Raw genomic sequence first — 18,711 nt, 5'->3', positions numbered from 1 at the left:
TCATTCAGTTAATCCCATTTACTACATTCATTATTATAGGACCACAACTTGGTCCCTCTCTGGGTCTCCTGAAAGGCTGTAATTCATTCTGTAATCAGGAGGGGGCAGCAGTGTTGGAAATTTGAGATGTCTCTAAATCCCAGATGTACATTCACCTTTTCTATTCCTATGGTCAAATTCTCGAGACTACATTTCACTTTCTAGTCCTTGGGGGGGGGGGGGGGGGGTGTCTTCTTCACCATCTATAAAGCACATCTTTAGTCCAAATCTCCCTCTAGCATGACCTATGTTTTCGCTCTCAGATTATCTTCATCAGCATATAAACACACTCTGTGGATTTTGGTATGAAGACAAACAAGTAAGCAAAATTTGAAAAACACCCAATCTTGCTTGACCTTTTCCTGCTCACCCCCTTCTTCCATCTCCCCCTACACACACACACACACACACACACACACATACACACACACACACACACATCCCTTTCCTGGTATCAGCCCACTGCACTCTTGGTATTGGAGCTGACATTTCCTGATGTCATCATTATTTTTTGCTTCTCTTTCCTTCCCATATTTTGAAAACTTTTCTCAACTCATTCTATTTAATATTCATCTTTCCAGGTCCCCTCATTTCGCTTGCTAAAAAATCACCAGTGACACCCACAATTTTAAAACCCAGTGGTTAAAGAACCCTGCCTTTATCTGACCAGACAGAGAAGCAGTGAATAGGGCTGTGATATAATGACCCCGACTGATAAAGGAGTGGGGTTACTGAGATCAAGCACTAATTTGTTGATTAAGAAGCAACTACATGTTTATAAAGACAGAGATAAAGAGACATGCAAAAGATAGGGGCAGATAAAACCTGGCTGTCCCTAACTTAGGCCCCACCTGTATCAAAATTAACTGCTGGAGGCCAGAGAGATAGCACAGTAGGTAGAGCACTTGCCTTGCACACGGCTGACCTGGGTTCGACCCCTGTATCCAAGCCTTACCAGGAGTGATCTATGAGTGCAGAGCCAGGAATAAGTCCTGAGCATCACCAGGTGTGGCCCCAACCCCCTGGAAATAAACAAAATTAATAGGTGCTTCTGATAGCATACCCCAGGAATATTTATAAATATAGGGCTAAAATTAAGTCACTCTGAAGTCATCTTTGGTTTTGGACAAAACCTTGCCCAGTCTGCAAATTATGCTATATGGAACTCTCTTGTTGCAACCAGTGCTCACCTTCTGCACCTCCTTTTACTGGACTGAACCCTTCCCCTGGGACTATCAATTAAATTCAGTGCTTATATTGTTACTATGTAGACTCCACCTCACCCCGCCTCAAATCATTGAATTGTATGTTGTCAGCTTGCTTCATTAACGAAATCTCAACATCTAGGTGGGATTTAGTCATTTTGAGATCAAACCTCATAAGACTACTATGTGTCTACCTTTACTATTAGGATGGAAAGTTCTTGATATCAAGGGTTATATCCTTGCACCTCTTTATGTGGCACATAGTAGGGGCTTCATGAATACTTGTTGAATTAGTTAAAGCAAATATGATTTTACTTAACACTTAGAGTATAAAAGCAACACATAGAAATCCCTCACATTTCTAGCAGCTGAAAGCATATAAAGCATTTAATTTTGAAGTTTCTATCTAAATATTTATTTGAAAGATAAATCTCATCATCATTGGCAAATATATTTTATAGAAGTTTGAGTTCTTTAAATTGTATTCTAAAATGCATCAAGAAATGTATTGTACAGTCACCATGACTAATACTGCTTATTTTTTTAATGTTAATATTACTTGTCATTCTTTTTCTAGTTTGTCATTCTCTAAGTATTGTGTGACATAGTAATTTAGAATTGGGGCCTTGTAGCAATAGAACCTGGATAATTCAAATCCTCCTGTGAGGAGATTTTATATATTTTTTGGATCATATCTAGTAGTGCTTAGTAATTACTTCTGGCTCTGTGCTCAGGGATCACTTTTGGTGGAGCTCAGAAGACCATATATGATACCAGGGATTGAATCTGGGAATATCAAATGCTACACAAGCGCATCACTTGCTGTATCATCTCTATTACCCTTTTTTAAGGCTCTCCATGAATACTTTTAACCAACTTGTGACTCTCTTTACTCATTTTTTTTCAAAAAGCAATACTAATAACAGTGATGTTTAAGTTATTGTGTCCTATGCATAGTCCTAAGTGTCCTGTGAGTTATTAAACTCCGAATGCTGGATTTATTTACAGGACAAGGCCATTTAAGGATCTCATAGATGTCAGCTTTCAAAGACATTGCAGAGGATTCATTTATTGAAAGCATAGGTACAACATCTAGTCAGCTGATTTTAACAGTTGTTTCTTAAATTTTTTAGTCTTAAAGTTGTTATAAGTGAAAACTCACATCTTGATCACTCATATATTGTTTTCTTTAAATAACAAAATGTGGTGGTGTTATGTAGTTTTTTAAAAGGTGGTAAAATGAAGACTAAGGAATAGAGATTTCAAGAATTTTCATCTATTAAATTTTAGATTTTGGATTTTGAAAAGCAATTTAAAAAATTGCTTAAAAAGGTTAGATTTTGAAAAGCAATTTTAACGATGTTTCAAAAATACTATTTTAAAAATCAACCAATTAATGTGACACTTAATAAATCTAAGGAATTAGGAATAATATGATCACTAGTGCTGAACATACTTTCACCTTAAAATTATTGATGTTAATAAAATTTCAAATTGCTATTAAACAGCAATAATAATGTGGAACTATACTTTGATATTAAATTTTACAAGATGAAACTTGCCAAAACAATCGAAAAATAGAAATAGTCTACCCATTACATTCATTCTTTTTAATACAATATTGTCCTTAAGGTTTTTTTTAACCTAGTAATTACAAATTCATAGAACACTTGGAAGAAATAACAGTCTTAACAAAGGAGAAAAATTCCAGAATAAAAAAATGAGAACATTTAAAAATAGTCTATCACTTAAAATTCCCATGAATGATTTCCTAAGTCATTTCAAACTCTGGTTGATAGCAAAAATCCTTCCATTGCATTCTCATACTCTATTCACTAGGGAATGATCAAAATAAGAAAAAATACTTTATAAAACTAAATTCAAGTCCATATAGAGCTGTGTTTAAGTATAAAGGCACAAATACTGACATGAAACACAGCTGATATACATCTAAGTATCAGCACTGTTATTAATTAAAATTTATCATTAATTTGTTAATAAATTTCCACAAAAGCGGTTTGCATGATAATGCTCATACTGTTTATATTAGAAAGGCATATCTGCAACGAAGCCCTTCAAGACTCGGCTGTTCCACTTCCCACTCTCCTCCTTACCTTCAATGAACACCTCTGCAGATGTTGTGTCGGAGCCACTGGGGTTTGTAGCGAGACAGGAATAGCGGCCCGTGTCGTCCTCAAAGGCTTCTGCTATGGTCAGGGTGTGCACCCCACCCTCAGCGCGGATTTGAACATCGGGGGTGTTAGACAGCTCTTTGCCTTCACAGAACCATCTGCATCCCCAATGGAGGTCAAAGAACAGGGGAGAAAGGGAGAAGATGACAATGTTTAAAATTCTATGGCAGGAGTGAAACACAAAATGCTATGTCGTCAGAGGCTTAATTTGTTTTTAAAAAGATCTGTATCAATCCTTTATATAAAAGTTAACTCAAAATGGATTAAAAACTGAGATGTTAGGCCTGAAGCTGTAAAATACAGCAACGAAAACACTGGTGTGTCAGTGCTGTCTTCAGTGCTCCAACTCCACTGGCAAGCAAAAGCAAAGCAAAAATAAGCAAACGGGACTACGTAAAACTAAAAGCTTCTGAACTGCCAAAAAAAAAAAAACTACCACTAAAACAAAATAACATCCTATGGAATGGGAATAAATATTTGCACACCATATATCTGACAAAGGGCTAGTGTCCAAAATACATAAAGCACCTCAAAATTCAACAATAAAAATAAATAATCCCATCCAAAAAAAGGGGGTGGGGGGTTAAGAAAGAAACAGTCTTCTCTAAACACGAATACAGATGGCCAAAACGGATATTAAAAAATATTCATGATGACTGTTATCAGGGAAGTACAAATAAACACAACTGAGAAAACCATCTCATATGAATGAAGATTATATATATTATATAGATACAGGAGAGATATTACAGCAGGAGGACACTTGCATTGCACACAGCTATCCTGGATTGCTTCCTGATTAACACCCCATATGGTTCCCTGAACTTTGCCCGGGTGATCCCTGAGTACCACCTGTGTGGTCCAAGAGCAAAAAACAACCAACCAGACAAAAACCCCAATCAGAAGCAACTAGTTCTGTTGTACTAGTTGTATATCTTTTCTCAAAAAATTAAAAACAGAACACACTTATTGTCCAGCAAATCCACTCTTAGATACTTATCTAAAAACATAAAAATATGAATACAAAAAAGTACTGGACACATTTTCACTGCAGCAGTATTAATAGTAGCCCAAATCTGGAAACAACTCAACTGCTCAATGACAGATGAGTGGCTAAAGATATGATATATATATATATATAATTAAAGGCTAGTCAGCTATTAGAACGGGTATAACATGAATAGAATTTAAGGGAGCCATGTTAGGTAAAAGAAGTCAGAAGGAGAAAGACAAATGCTGGATAGAATCATATGAGAGAGAGAGAGAGACAGAAATACAGCAAGGGAGTAGGCAATTTCCAATGGATACAAAGTCTTCTACCGTGACCTTAAAAGTGATTTCCAAGGTACAGATGGTTGAAAAAGTCAGACTATGGTAGAGTGATATTGACACTTTGGTGATGAGAGTACTGAAAAAAGAGGTACATCAAATGGACCTCTAAAACAATAAGTACTTGAGCTCTTAAAAACCAATGTTACCACAATAAATTAAAAATACAAAAAGGTTAAGTTTAAAGATAATTTGAAAAAAATAATAAAACAGCATAAATAATTCCTCCCCCGCCAAAAAAAAAGTTCAGAAAAAAACTGAATTTCTCCAAACCAGGATGACTCACCTGAGTCACTTGACTGGCTTTGAAATCGAAAGAAAGTCAGATTGTTACTGATGTAAGTACCTGTCAAGTGACCACTTCTATGTTGTTAAAAGGTGGTAATACGGGTATAATTTAAGAGGGAGGGAAAAAAAATCCTGCAAATATTTAGACGGCAGCCTCCCTATATCAACAAAAAGGGTAGCATGGTTCCTGGCTAGGATGTAGATAAATGCATGTTTAATTTGTGATTTGAACCATTTGCACAATGGATCTAGCAATGGCCCAGCAAAGACACTCAGTTATTACTTTACGGAAGTGCCAAAGCCTTCCTGGTTCAGGTTCTTCATCTGCATGAGGAGGAGAGATTCCCTCGCTATAAAGTTTCATGACTTAGGTTTCTGGTGGAATAAAAGGGTTGTACATGCAATGGTTGTATTTAAAATATTCCAAGAGACAATGAAGAGAACTCTGATGAAAGGTACAAGTAAATCAATGGCTTCACTTTTTTGAAAACTATTAGGATATCCTCGTGTTCCTGAGGCAATCCACCCACACTGGGGGCTTCCGTGTCTTCCTGGATTTAGCACCTTGTCTTCCAGCCGAACAGCTCTCCTCTCAACTTTCTATGTCCTACTGAATATGAGTGCTTCATAGGCCTTTCTATTCTCCCTGGATGTAACATGTCCCAGGGTAGAAGCCCTGGTCTTTTTTTTTTAACTTGGTCACTAACTGCATCAGCTTGCTTCGTGTTCCAACACAATGCTTGGATATGGAACATATTAAATAGGTTTTTGGTTTTTTTTTCAAAATTGCTATATTTCTGAAGCTTTGACATCTGGGGTTTTACTGACCCTGGAGAGGCTGCCTGCCCAGCACTAGCCAACTCAGAGTTAGTAACTGGCTCTCTTTCAAGCACTCCTTCGCATGAAAAGAACCAGCATCTACCTCGCCTCCTCTATCCAGTGCTGCCACCCTAATCACCCCGAAACCAGGTAGAGGGAAAACAGGGATAACCTCTATACCCCAGAGCTTGCCTGCTGAAATGATTCAGACTAGTGAGCCTTAAATCTGCTGCCTCTGCTTCATCTGCTCCTTCCTGTGGAAATCACAAGAAAGATTCTGCATATATTTCCTTCCCCTTCCCCTTGGGCTCCGGGGCCACCATGGGGCTTGCTTTGTGGTCCTTCCTTGTGGTATGGCATATCCTTCCCTCCTCTTGGGAACTCAAACTTTTCCTTCCTTCCTTCCTTCCTTCCTTCCTTCCTTCCTTCCTTCCTTCCTTCCTTCCTTCCTCCCTCCCTCCCTCCCTTCCTTCCTTCCTTCCTTTCTTCCTCACTCTCTCCCTCCTCTCCTCTCTTAACCCCTCCCTACCCTTTTCTTTCTTTTCTTTTGTTTTACAATAGTACCAATATGACGTATACCTGAAGCGCCACAATGAAAATGCCAAGATTCTTACACTATTATTCTAAGCTCCCCCATCCCCACCCCTTCATCCCCAAGAATATCCAGATCACAGTTCTATTGGCTCTATCTCAGGTTTGTTCCTATTTGGGGGGGGGGTCAAAGCTCAGGGCTTTCTCTTGGCTTTGTATGCAGGGGTCACTCCTTATGGTTCTTGAAGGACCATATATGGTGCTAGGGATCAAGCCCAGGTGTGCTGAGTGGAAGCACCCTACTGGCTGTACTATCACTATGGCCCCCACAGACATTTGTTTTCAGTATCTTCTGATCTCTTAGCCTCATCAAGTTTGAATAATAATCAAACCTTACTTTTAAAACATTGAAATAATAAAAAATAAGCTTATAAATGAAGGATTGATCATATAAACAATTCAACTCATACTTAACAAGTATGAGTTAACCTTTATATACATAAGTGATAAGTTTGTCACTGCCACCAAATTGATGTGCACTTAAAAACTTAAAAAGATGTCAACTTAAACACAAAATAATTTGCTTAATTCATGTGTCAAAGGAAAATGTTAACCTTTTCTATTCTTTATGTAGCAAGACTAATGATCTTAGTTAACTTATTAGTTAACTGTTGAGGTTGTTACTTAAGTGATGAGCTTTTTGGTTAACAGATCAGATTCTCAATGGAGATGTATGTTGGCTAGATCAGATTTGCTATAGTTGTTTTTGCTTTGTCAAATTTATTAATGGTCATAATTCTATCATTTCCTGACAAAGGACTAAAAAATGCATACTCCTTAAGAAGAATTGTGAAAGTCAGACCTGTCAATTTTGACCACCCAAAATTTTTCCTATATTAAATCCTTATTGCAGTGCAACTTAGGAAAAGTAGTGCTTATGTGACAAGGAACGCTTGCAAAGTAGGACAAAGTACAGGTTTGGTAAATACTCAGCCCAGGGATGGTTTTCATCCTTCCTTATCTATGGCAGACAACACTAATGGATCAGAATGTACTGAACTAGTGAAAGGGAAAGTATCAGAACCATGGTATGTACCTACAAGCAGACTTCAAGCTGAGAGAAAGTAAAATCTGCAATGAAACACATTAGCCAGCCTCAATTTAGCTTCCTCCTAGAACATACATTCTCCTTTTCTTCTAGATCCTGAAAGCTCTTATTTACATGAGTTAGAGTAGAGACCAGAGCCCTTGAGTTGCATGCAGCTGACTAGGGTTCAATTCCTGGTACTTATATATACATCACACCCAAACCCTCCTCAAGAATCCCTAAGCAGAGAACCAGGAGTAAGCCCTGGGCATTGAAGGATGTGGCTCCCAAACAAAACAATACAAAACAAACAAAAAAACTGAAGGATAGAAGCCAGAGGACTAGCTCAAGAGGCATGGATGAGGCTTAGTTACAACCCCAGGCACTGTGTTGTGTCCACAACACCATGGGCAACTTATTCTGAGCTCAGAGACTTGAGCAGTCCCTGAGCACTGTTCAGTACTCTCCCCCTTCAAAAAAACCAAAAAGTCGACAGAACATTTAGGAAAGAGGAAAAAGTATAGAAGGCTAGAATGTGGCTAATACAGTCTACTTAAGTAAAGTTCCTCTTGAGGACACCCTGAACCCTATTTCACTCTATTTCTAATACCTAAAAATCATTTATCTAATGACTTACATACAGGATAGTAGATGGAAAATCAGCACCAATTACCAATATTCTTATACTGTATCTCTAACAAATTGAAACTTATTTATACTTTAATTTTTCTACTAAAAATGGCTAAAATATATAATGACAACCTCATGATTAGGATGTTTACAATATTTGGGAACCACAAACATTACTTTTGGGGGCTTCCCAAACAATGCTCAGGTGGCCAGGGGTTACTTCCTAATGATTCTTGGCCAACTGGGCCTGCATTTTAATAGATGCTGAGCTTGGACCTAGAAATGTTGGGGATAATCAGGCAACATCAGCAGTGGGAGGGACTTCCAGAGCCACAATATTTAGTGCTTGAAGGCCTCCACAGCTGCACCCCTAGATACTTGGGGACCACATGGTTATCACGATCACATGCAAGGTATTCACTTTACCCATGTACTATCTCTCTGGCTCAGAATACTGAGCATTCTTAAAAACAAATTGATATTAAGAGAAAAAATGCATTTAAGGAATGTCTACTATGTACACTATGCATTACAAGAATGGCCTTATTTTCTTTTCTAACAAATGTGTAGAGAAAGTGGCACTACTGGTTGAACTCTACAAGAAGAAAACAGCGAACCCCATCAGAAAATGGGGCGAAGAAATGAACAGAAAATTTCTTAAGGAAGAAATATGAATGGCCAAAAGGCACATGAAAAAATGCCCTTCATCATTAATCATCAAGGAGCTGCAGATCAAAACAACAATGAGGTATCACCTCACACCACAGAGATTGTCCCACATCCAAAAGAACAAAGACAAGCACTGTTGGCGTGGATGTGGGGAGAAAGGGACTTTCCTTCACTGCTGATGGGAATGCCGACTCGTTCAGCCCTTTTGGAAAATTCTCAAAAAATTAGAAATTGAGCTCCCATTTGACCCAGCTATACCACTTTTGGTAATATATCCTGGAGAGGCAAAAGAGTATAGTAGAAATGACATCAGCACTTATATGTTCATTGTGGCACTGTTTACAATAGCAAAAATCTGGAAAAAACTGGAATGCCCAAGAACAGATGACTGGTTAAAAAAACTTTGGTACACCTAGACAAGGAATACTATGCAGCTGTTAGAAAAGATGAAATCATGAAATTTGCATATAAATGGATCAACATGGAAAGTATCAGTTAAGTGAAATGAGTCACAAAGAAAGCGAGAGACATAGAAAGATTGTATACATCTGCGGAATATAAAGTAACAGAATGGAAGACTAACACCCAAGAATAGTAGAGATAAGGACCAGGAGGTTTACTCCGCAGCTTGGAAGTCAGCCTCAAATGCTGGGGGAAAAGACAGCTCAGATAGAGAAGGGACTACCAAGTAAAGGGTATTTGGAGGACCAGCTCAGGTTAGGAGATGCAAACCAAATGTAGACTATAGATCGAACACAATGGCCACTCAATGCCTCTAGTGCAAACTAAGACACCCAAAGGAAAGAGAGAACAAAGAGGAATGCCCTGCTGCAGAGGTGGGGTGGGTGGGGTGGGAGGGATGGGTTGGGGGTGGTGGGAGGGATATTGGCATCATTGGTGGTGGAGAATAGGTACTGGTAGAGGGATGGGTACTCAATCATTATATGACTGAAGCGCAAGCATGAAAGTTTTTAAGTCTGTAACTGTACCCCATGGTGATTGGAGCGATAGCACAGCGGTAGGGCTTTCGCCTTACAAGCAGCCAACATGGCCGACCCGAGTTCAATTCCTCCGCCCCTCTCGGAGAGCCTGGCAAGCTACTGAGAGTATTCGATATGCCAAACACAGTAACAACAAAGTCTCCAATGGAGACGTTACTGGGCCCGCTCGAGCACTAATAAAAAATTTTTTTAAAAAAGTACCACTAAATTTTTAGAGAGACAGCTCTCTTTTATCAATGTAAATTAAAAAGAATATAAGTTACAAAGTCCAGATAATTTTGAATATTTTATATTCCCCAAATAAAACTTTTGTTTCACTTTCCATCACAATTTTACTTGTAATGCTAAATAAATTTTAACCAAGTTTATTGGTTCTTCCTCTCTTATCTCTGTAACTACCTTACACCAGGGAGCTGAGAAGTGAGTCTTGAAAAATTTTGGGGTATGGTGATCCCCCATTTTGAAGAATTAAGATTTGTTAATAAAAGACAAAGGACCTTTGACACTGGTTGTTAGATTTCAAGGTCATAAATAGGGTATGAAAATAACTTTCTAATTTAAATTGGAAATAAATTTAAAAGGGTAAGGAGATTAGTTGTATTCAGTCATTCATTTATAAATCAACTATCTATTCAAAGGTCTTCCTGAACTTTAGACTCCAATTCAGAACTGTTTGGAGGGTATGGATATCAGCTAAACTGGATTTTCTATTCATGGGACTAGGAATAGGTGAGAATAGAGAGGAAATCCTATCATAGACATGAAGAAATGCTGTGCTCCCATTCCAAGGAAGCAAGAAATGCTTCAAAGAACTGTACAGATGGTGACAGCATCAAAGTTGCACATTAAATGTTTTAGACAAAATATTTAGGTGAAATCAATTTATTAAAGAGGGAATAATGTTGGACATAATTAATTTGAATTTTTCTTGTTCATAAAGTTTATAAATACATAATATATTTAAAGCTCCTCTATAAATTGGCATACTTGATTATATTTTTTGGTACTGAGATCTAAAAATCAGCATTGTTTTTAACATACACACAGATTCTTCTTGCTGCATGATATCCTTTTTTTCTCAAAACCTTTCAAACATTCAATGAGAGCATAACAGTGAAATGATATCAGAAATTCAATGATCATATTACAGCACCAGAAGGATGTAGAGGATTAAAATTCAAGATTTTTGACATAGGAAAGTTCAATATTGAAAATCTTTCACTTTCTGCATTTCAAGGTGAGGTTGCTGAGTTGGTCTGAGACTTTTCATTTGTCCTGGGATTTTTTGGGAGAAGAATGGCTTCATCAGACTATAGTCCTCTGATCCTGTTTGGTTAGGAGTCAATAGGGGACAAAATGGTAACTAAAATAAAGGGGATCACAGCTGTTCCTTGAGCAAGTGACCATATTTGTATACCACCAACTGTTTACAGACTAGGGCTTTGTAAGAAAAATTTAATGATGAGGTTTTCCTACCCTCCTTCTCTTCTGAGCTCAGTAAATGGCAGTAGGGCTCACACAGAACAGTACATGAGAGCTAAGGGGTACAGCTGGGAAAGCTCAGAACTCTGGTTCTCCACAGTATGACGATACTGTTGATTTTTATATGTTCAACTGCTAAATGAGAGAAACTAACAAATCCACTGGCAGAGTATAATATATACTTTCTGGTATAGTATTACTAAGAGTTTGTGTTTAAAAAAAACACATATGGCTTTGCTTGACTTACAAGTTGACTGGTAATATCTAATCTAATACAACCACTTAGAGAGAAATATAGATTTTATGTCTGACAGTTTCTTTTGGTACTCTAGTTTTTTAAACCACACTATGAATCATGGAAATTTTCTGCACCCTTTATTGTAAACCTCTGGCTTCTAAAATATACTGATCTAACTTATCAAACTTATAAAGCTTCATCAATGAATTGTGGCTAATATTCTCCAACTCCACTGAGGAAAATGGTAAATCTTAGAAGTCTGTTAGTTGGAACAATGAAGTACTTATTAAAAATCTTTTAAAAACAGCTGAGTTTTTTTCTCCAGTAAATCAGTTTCCTTATGCTCATAAAAGATGTCTATTTTTGCCTCACAAAGCCACTGATTTGTACTTCTAAGAAAGATTTCTCTTCAAAGGGATGTCAATGATGACTGCAGGATGGCAAATTTGGCCCCCAGCTGGCCCCTGCACCAAAAGTTCAAGCAGTCACAGAGCTTCAAGGAAGCCCAGAATTGAAGAAAACTTAAGAAACCCATTTCCTTAATGCTATTATAATGGAAATTAAGGGCAGGAAAAAAATCCAGAGACATCAGTGGATTCAGCAATATTTTCCAGGTGTTCCTTTCTCCCAAAGGAATAGCAAAGCTCTTTACCATGAACTGGAGAATCATTAAAGCAAAACTGGCAACTTAAATCCAAGATGAATTTTGTTTATGCTGAAGCACAAAGCTAGGCCATCTGTAAATACTGCATTTCATACATCTTTAATTAAACATCAATTAATTTTTATGAACTTTTTTTTGTCTTGTTACCAAAGATTTTTTAATTTTTTACATGTGTTCATATTAACCACAAGACACACCATGTTTATTTTGTCATGTGTATTTATGGGCAGACCAAAGAGAAATTAGTCCATGTCTAAATTTACTATGGCTATAATTTCAAGACTGCTTAGCTCGAAGAGCAATAGCTAAATCTGCTTGGACAACAGATGTACTTTAACCTTATGGTCCAAAAGAGACCAATAAATAGATTGAATTTTTGAAATTCAAAGCCCCGGAAATAATAAGAGATTCTGAACCCAAACCAGACTCTTGTCTAACACTCTAATAAACAGTTTATCTCCTAAGAGAGAAAGATAAAGTAGAGGAAGAAAAAAAAACAGGTCAGATAAAACCAATGATGATTTTATCTTCTTTGACCATAGGAGGTAGCTTTGTGGCTGGGTACCATGAGCATACAGAAATGTAATTCTCACACACCCCCAAAAAAAACCCATAAAAATAGGCAAGTGGAATGTAATTTTTTAAACCAAAAACTAGAAAGTTGTTAGAAACTTAGATCTTCATTAATATTTTCTATATTGATTATGTAGTAGAAAAGATCTAGGACTGGCAGTCAGCCGTCAGGGATTCTGGTTTTGCGTGGTCCATAGACCAGCAAAGCTGAGTGAAGGCCAGTCATGCTCTCTTTGGGGGCTTACGTTTTCTCATTTGTGCAATGTGAGAAATGAGTGAGACCAGAGTTGCCTTCAATGTGTCCCAAGAAACTAATTTTTGTAGTAAGACGACAGATACCACTGGGGGAAAAATGGTTCTTTGGCGAGCACACTGGGTTAAATCAAGTTAAACAGCTGTCTTTACAACAGGACACTTTAGAAGTAGATGCCAATATACTCTTGGCTTTCCAAGAGAGAAAAATGATGGACGTGGTTCTCAATTTTACTTGACCATGAAACGCATGCACTGAGAAACATATGGAAGGATTAGTGTTGTGTGGAACATGTTTAAGAAACACAGGGTTAAATGATCATAATGATCCAACCTAACTCGATGACAGTGAAATTTAATACCCTACCTACAACAATGTTTTTTTAACTACCCACCTTTCCAGCACTCATAACAAAAACCAGTAATGGGGTAAAACCTTCTTTCCTACTGGGCCTGGACTAGATTTCAGAGTCCTCAAATGGTGCTCAGGGCAACCACTTCCAATTGATTAGAGTTGGTACTTAAGCTGAAACATATTTGTCATGCTGGATGTAACAGTCCACGTTGGGATATTATTTTCTTGAAATATTTGCACATCATCATATGACAAGGGGTTAATGCCCAAGATATACATATCTTGTATACCCCCCCCCCACACATAACTCCTACAATTCAATAATCAATATACTACTCAACCCAATTTTTAAACAATGGGCAGAAGACCTAAACAGACATGTCTCCAAAGAAAACACAGAAATAGCCAAGAGGCACATCAGAAAAAAATGTTCATAATTCACTGATTATCAGGGAAATACAAATCAAAACCATAATGAAACAGCATAGCACACCTATGAAAATGCCCTGTTTCAAAAAGACCAGAACCAGAAGGTGCTGGTGCAAGTGTGGAAAAAAGCAACTTTCTTTCACTAAAGTGTCCCTAGAGAATAGTATGGAGGGATTGGAGTGAGTGTACAGCAGGAAGGGTGCTTGCCTTGTATGTGGATAACCCAGGTTAGATTCCTGGAATCCCAGATGGCTCCCAAGTCCCTTCAGGAGTGATCCCTTTCCTGAACACGGATCCAGGAGTAAGCCCTGAGACTGTTGGGTGTGGCCCAGAAGCAATAACAGCAACAAATTCAGAAAGCTTGGAAAGTTCTTGAAAACTTAAAATTTATTTACACCATGATCCAGCTTGACATAGTGTCAAGCTGAAGAAAATAAAAACACTAATGCAAAAAGATAGGTGAACGCCTATGTTCACAATAGCCAAGATAAGGAAATAGCCCAAATGCTCAATGATGGGTGAGTGGTTAGAGATGTGATATACATACACAACGGGATACCACTCAGCTATTAAAGCAGGTAAAATACACAATGAGATACCACTAAGCCATTAAAGCAGATAAAATCTTGTCATTTTCAGCACAGAACTTAAAGGGATTATGCTAAGTGAAATCAAGCAGAGACAAGAGTTATCAGATGATTTAATTTATATATGGAACATAGAGAACTAAGGCAAAGGAACCAAGCAAAGAAAGTAAGTCTCTGTGATTCTGACTGAAGAATTGTTGGTGAGAGGAGGGAAATTTAAAATCAGGGATAGAGGGGGTTCAGTAGGCTATGGAAGGGGGAAATGGATACATTGGTGGTGTGTTTATGCACACTTGAAGGGGTAAGAAGCTGTACTCCTAAAACACAAACACCATTGTAAACCAATTCTATGTCAATGAAAATAAAAATAAATAAAACCAACAATGCTAACCATTAACCTCCCATCTACCTTTGACTACTGACACTAAGAAAATGTCTTTCATTTTCGGGATAAGTTGTCACTTGTCATGGAGCACCGGGGTTCCCACCTTCCTTTGGAAAATGTTTGGGGTGACCATAATACAGTGTTGAATTCAGAACATCTTTGAGAGTGAAAAAATTAAAGGCATAAACAGGGTTACTGCCCACTACCTTGGGTGTACTGTTGTCCAACTTAGAGCTCACTGGAAGATGGACTTGAAAATGTGATTTTGATTTTGGTGGCTATATTTTGGCTCTTTGCAAAATAGTACTCGTTCCCAAAAGAAGACAAAATTAAACTTCACAAGGTTTCCCAAACCTCCTGTCATTCATCCACAAATTCTCAAGTTACACCTGTCAGTTAAAAAAAAATAGATTCATCCTCACCAATCTTCTCAACAAGCACAAAAATAAGTCAGCATGACCTGACAAGTCAAACTTCAAAGTCACTTAGGTTGTGAAAATTTGTACTGAATGTTTCCAAGTCTTCAAAGCACTGAGGGAAAGAATGGATTATGCAGGGAGCCTGGGAAGGAGAAACTGACTATATAAAACACTAGATGTGCACATTCAGCTATTCTGTTGCTACAGTTATGGCAGGTAATTATTAGCTATTGTTGGAACTTGGATTACATTCCAAAGGGGATAAATGGGAGATGTTTTATTAGCCAATACTGTCAGTCTTCTCTGCTTTTGGCACTGGTCCATGGAATACAATGATTGCCTCACAGTTATGAAATCCAAACGGATTAAAACCAAAGTAGGAAATGGGATAGAAGGTCTTCTTGGAACTTTCAGCTCTACAGAATTATAGAAACCCACACGGACCAGGTTGTAGCTGGACTCTAGAAAGCCCAGCAGTTATCTCTCAGCACGCACGCTCAGGTTAGCTTGAACACCACTTCTTCCTCGCCATGGGACTGTTTTCCCCCGAAGGCAATATACAGGTTATGTTCTCTACAAGTCCACCCTTCAATCTCTTGCCTTAATCATGGTGCTGGTAATCACGGTTAAGTATAAAGGATGGACGGAGAGGATGAAGAAAGAAAACCCCACTTCTGAGGGAAAGGCTGAACTCTGGAGTTCAAAGCTGTGCCTCTTTATATCTTCCATGGAATATTTTCACTGAGCTCAGCTGCTCTGGGGAAGGAGGGCAGTTCTCTTGATTTTGGCGAACTTTCCAGCCCTAGGGGCATAGAGGAAAGCTCAGTGGTGCCCTCAGTGTTCTGGCTCTGTTCTCATTTAGTGATGCCCAAACATAATGAAGTAGTCTTTGAGGACTCACAAAGCAAACATCAAACACAGCAGAAGTGTAGTGGAGTCCAGTTGTTTACTAGCACCATCATCCAGTAAAGGTGTGAGCAGAAATCTGTTTCCATCCTTTCCTTTAGAAAAGGTATTTTCCCCCAGCTGACTCATCTCACTGTCTTCCTCCCTTATTCTTACTCTATGTTCTTTTTAGAAGTCTATCTTTAGGGGTCAGTTTTCCAAGGGGAAGCATAACAAAAGAAGTGTCCATTGAGGTGGGGAATATTAATTTAATAATGAAAAGTTAGGTGTGAAAAAGAGTACTACATTAGCAGGTAGAATTTAGGGGCCCCATGCCCTCTAACCTATCAACTATTGAGCAACATTTTATGCACATACATTCCCTCCCTTCCTCCTCTCTCTCTCTCTCTCTCTCTCTCTCTCTCTCTCTCTCTCTCTTTCACACACACACACGCACATGCGCGCGCGTGCGCGCGCACACACACACAAGCACACACACACACTGAGGCAGAGATATACACTATCTGGATTAAGTACCTGGCATTCTACTTAAACCAAGCTCCTGAAAGAGATCCCATTGCTCACAAATGTGACTCTGTAACCGGTCTATGGGACTCTAGCCACAGAGATCATGCTCTAAATACCATCTGTCTCCGCCCAATAATGAGAATCAAATACCTACTTTTAAATTTGCAGAAAGGTGAGCCATTTTCCAAGAAAGCTATTGCCGCTACTTTCCCTCTGGTCCTGTTTGGAATAGCATGGGAGCAGGGAGGGGCTACGGGTGTGTGAGCATGAGCAGGAAGTTTGGACTAATTATACCTTGTTTTATTTGGCTCTTTGAATAAAATGGCATGTTACCTTCAGTTTGACTTTCAGTGCAAGTCACCTAAATGCTGATATTCCATTTCAAGAAACGAGTTTTTGTTTAGATGTTCATATTAATATTATAATCAGACACAGATGTCCAGGGTTTCCATTGGAAAATAGGGATTTTTCAGGATGCAAAGGTTCTGAGGAGGGTGCAAACACTCACCACCTGGCTGCTTCCCTCGAGGAGAGCCTCTATCCTGATGCCACACAGCTTCTGTGATCTGTACAGCCCACAACTTTCAAAACTGCCTTCAGAGGTAAAGACTTGGCAAAAGACACAAAGTCTGGGAGACTATTAGGGAGAGCCTGGGAAGAGGGGTCATTAACACAGGGTAAATACTAGTCATAAAAATTTTAGAATAGTTCCTTTGCGTGCATAGTAAATGAAAAGACTGTTACTTAGTACTTTCAAATGCTATTGCTACCTGTTTTTTTCTACGCTGGGAAAGAATAGTTTATCTACATTTGTCTTGAGGAGCAGGATTCTGCTCTTGAAGGCCATCTAGATAATGGAATCCAGATAGTGGGATGTGAGCCTCAGTCACACCTCTTTGTTCTTCCCAAGAATTGCCTCATCACAGAAGAGTGACCCCCAAATCAGTTAATTCTTTCAAGTCTGTGTACATTGTAAGAGCATTTCCTCACTTCCTTATCATTCTAGAAATTTATAGCTATTGGGGGAATAAAAATCCACCACACTGGAGAAAGAAGGGTTTGTGCTAAGATAAATGCTATTTCTTGCAAGTCTCTTTTCAATTCTAGAGGTAAGAATTATCACCATTTTCCTCTGTTCTAAAGTTCTGTCAGTCCACATTTTTTTCCAACCAAAGTGGAAATTAATTTATCCAGGTACCAAGTAGAGTCAATTTTTAAGGATCTAAAATAATTCTCTTGAGGTGTCTTAAGGCTGAAATTACTCCATAAGACAGAAGATGAAATATATTGGAGTGAGTTAGTGAGATCCCTTTCCCTACACATACTGAAGATAAAGAAACAAATGGAAGGGACTTTACCGACTTCAAGAACTAGATGTATAATCATTCAAAAGACAATGACAGCTGATGCTATGATCCTTCTCTTTCAGCAAGTGGCATCAGATACAGAAAGTATAGCAGAACTTTTAATGCCTGTTGCAATGAAAACTAAGAATGACCTCATCTTCTTCATTTATGATGCATTTACTAATTAGCCTTGTCTAAGCAATAGAATTAGAGATTTACAGGAGAGTTTTATTAAGGATGGCTTAATAGGGATATAGTTGGTTGCTATATTGAGTTTATACCCAGTTCACAAAATGCTAGAATGCTGTAAACAGTTTGGATGCATACAAAAATATTTTATAAACAATTTCCAACTTTACACAAACCCTGCAACACTGGAGTATTTAAAAGGCTTTCTAAATTTAGTTGCATTCATTATTAACTTACTTTATGCTAGATTTTATATTTTCCTTTGGGAAAATCCATGTTTTAGCTGCATTTTATTGATGCAGAGTCCCTAAGTTAAATAATGTTACTTTAGAAAATCACATGGTAAAATTGAATACAATGTGACATTACTGAAGTTTTTTAAAGTACAGATGAGAGACTTTTTGGTGTATTTTGTTTTTGTGGTGCAGGGTATCAAACCCTGGTAAGTGGTAGATAGCTCTACCACTGAGTGAGAGAGTCCAGTCTTGAAAATTTTAAAGACAGTTGAATCTTTTGCAATCTAATGAATTCATTTTCATGAAATTTATTTTACAAAGTGTTTTTTTTTTGCTTTTTGTGTCACACTTGG

General features: G+C 38.1%; 1 protein-coding gene across 1 annotated transcript in view; it reads right to left on the bottom strand.

Moving 5' to 3' along the window:
- The window catches only part of PALLD (palladin, cytoskeletal associated protein), a 478,687-nt gene that overhangs the window by 276,810 nt on the left and 183,166 nt on the right, over positions 1 to 18,711 (bottom strand). The window contains exon 2 of the mRNA XM_056114259.1: positions 3,359 to 3,534. Within this exon, the coding sequence (XP_055970234.1) occupies positions 3,359 to 3,534 (176 nt within the window). The remainder of the gene's footprint in view (positions 1 to 3,358; positions 3,535 to 18,711) is intronic.

Source organism: Sorex fumeus, unplaced genomic scaffold (assembly GCF_029834395.1).
Source record: "Sorex fumeus unplaced genomic scaffold, SorFum_2.1 ptg000024l, whole genome shotgun sequence".
Classification (NCBI taxonomy): domain Eukaryota; kingdom Metazoa; phylum Chordata; class Mammalia; order Eulipotyphla; family Soricidae; genus Sorex; species Sorex fumeus.
Note: the sequence above shows the minus strand (reverse complement) of the source record. Positions and strands in the feature narration are given on the sequence as shown.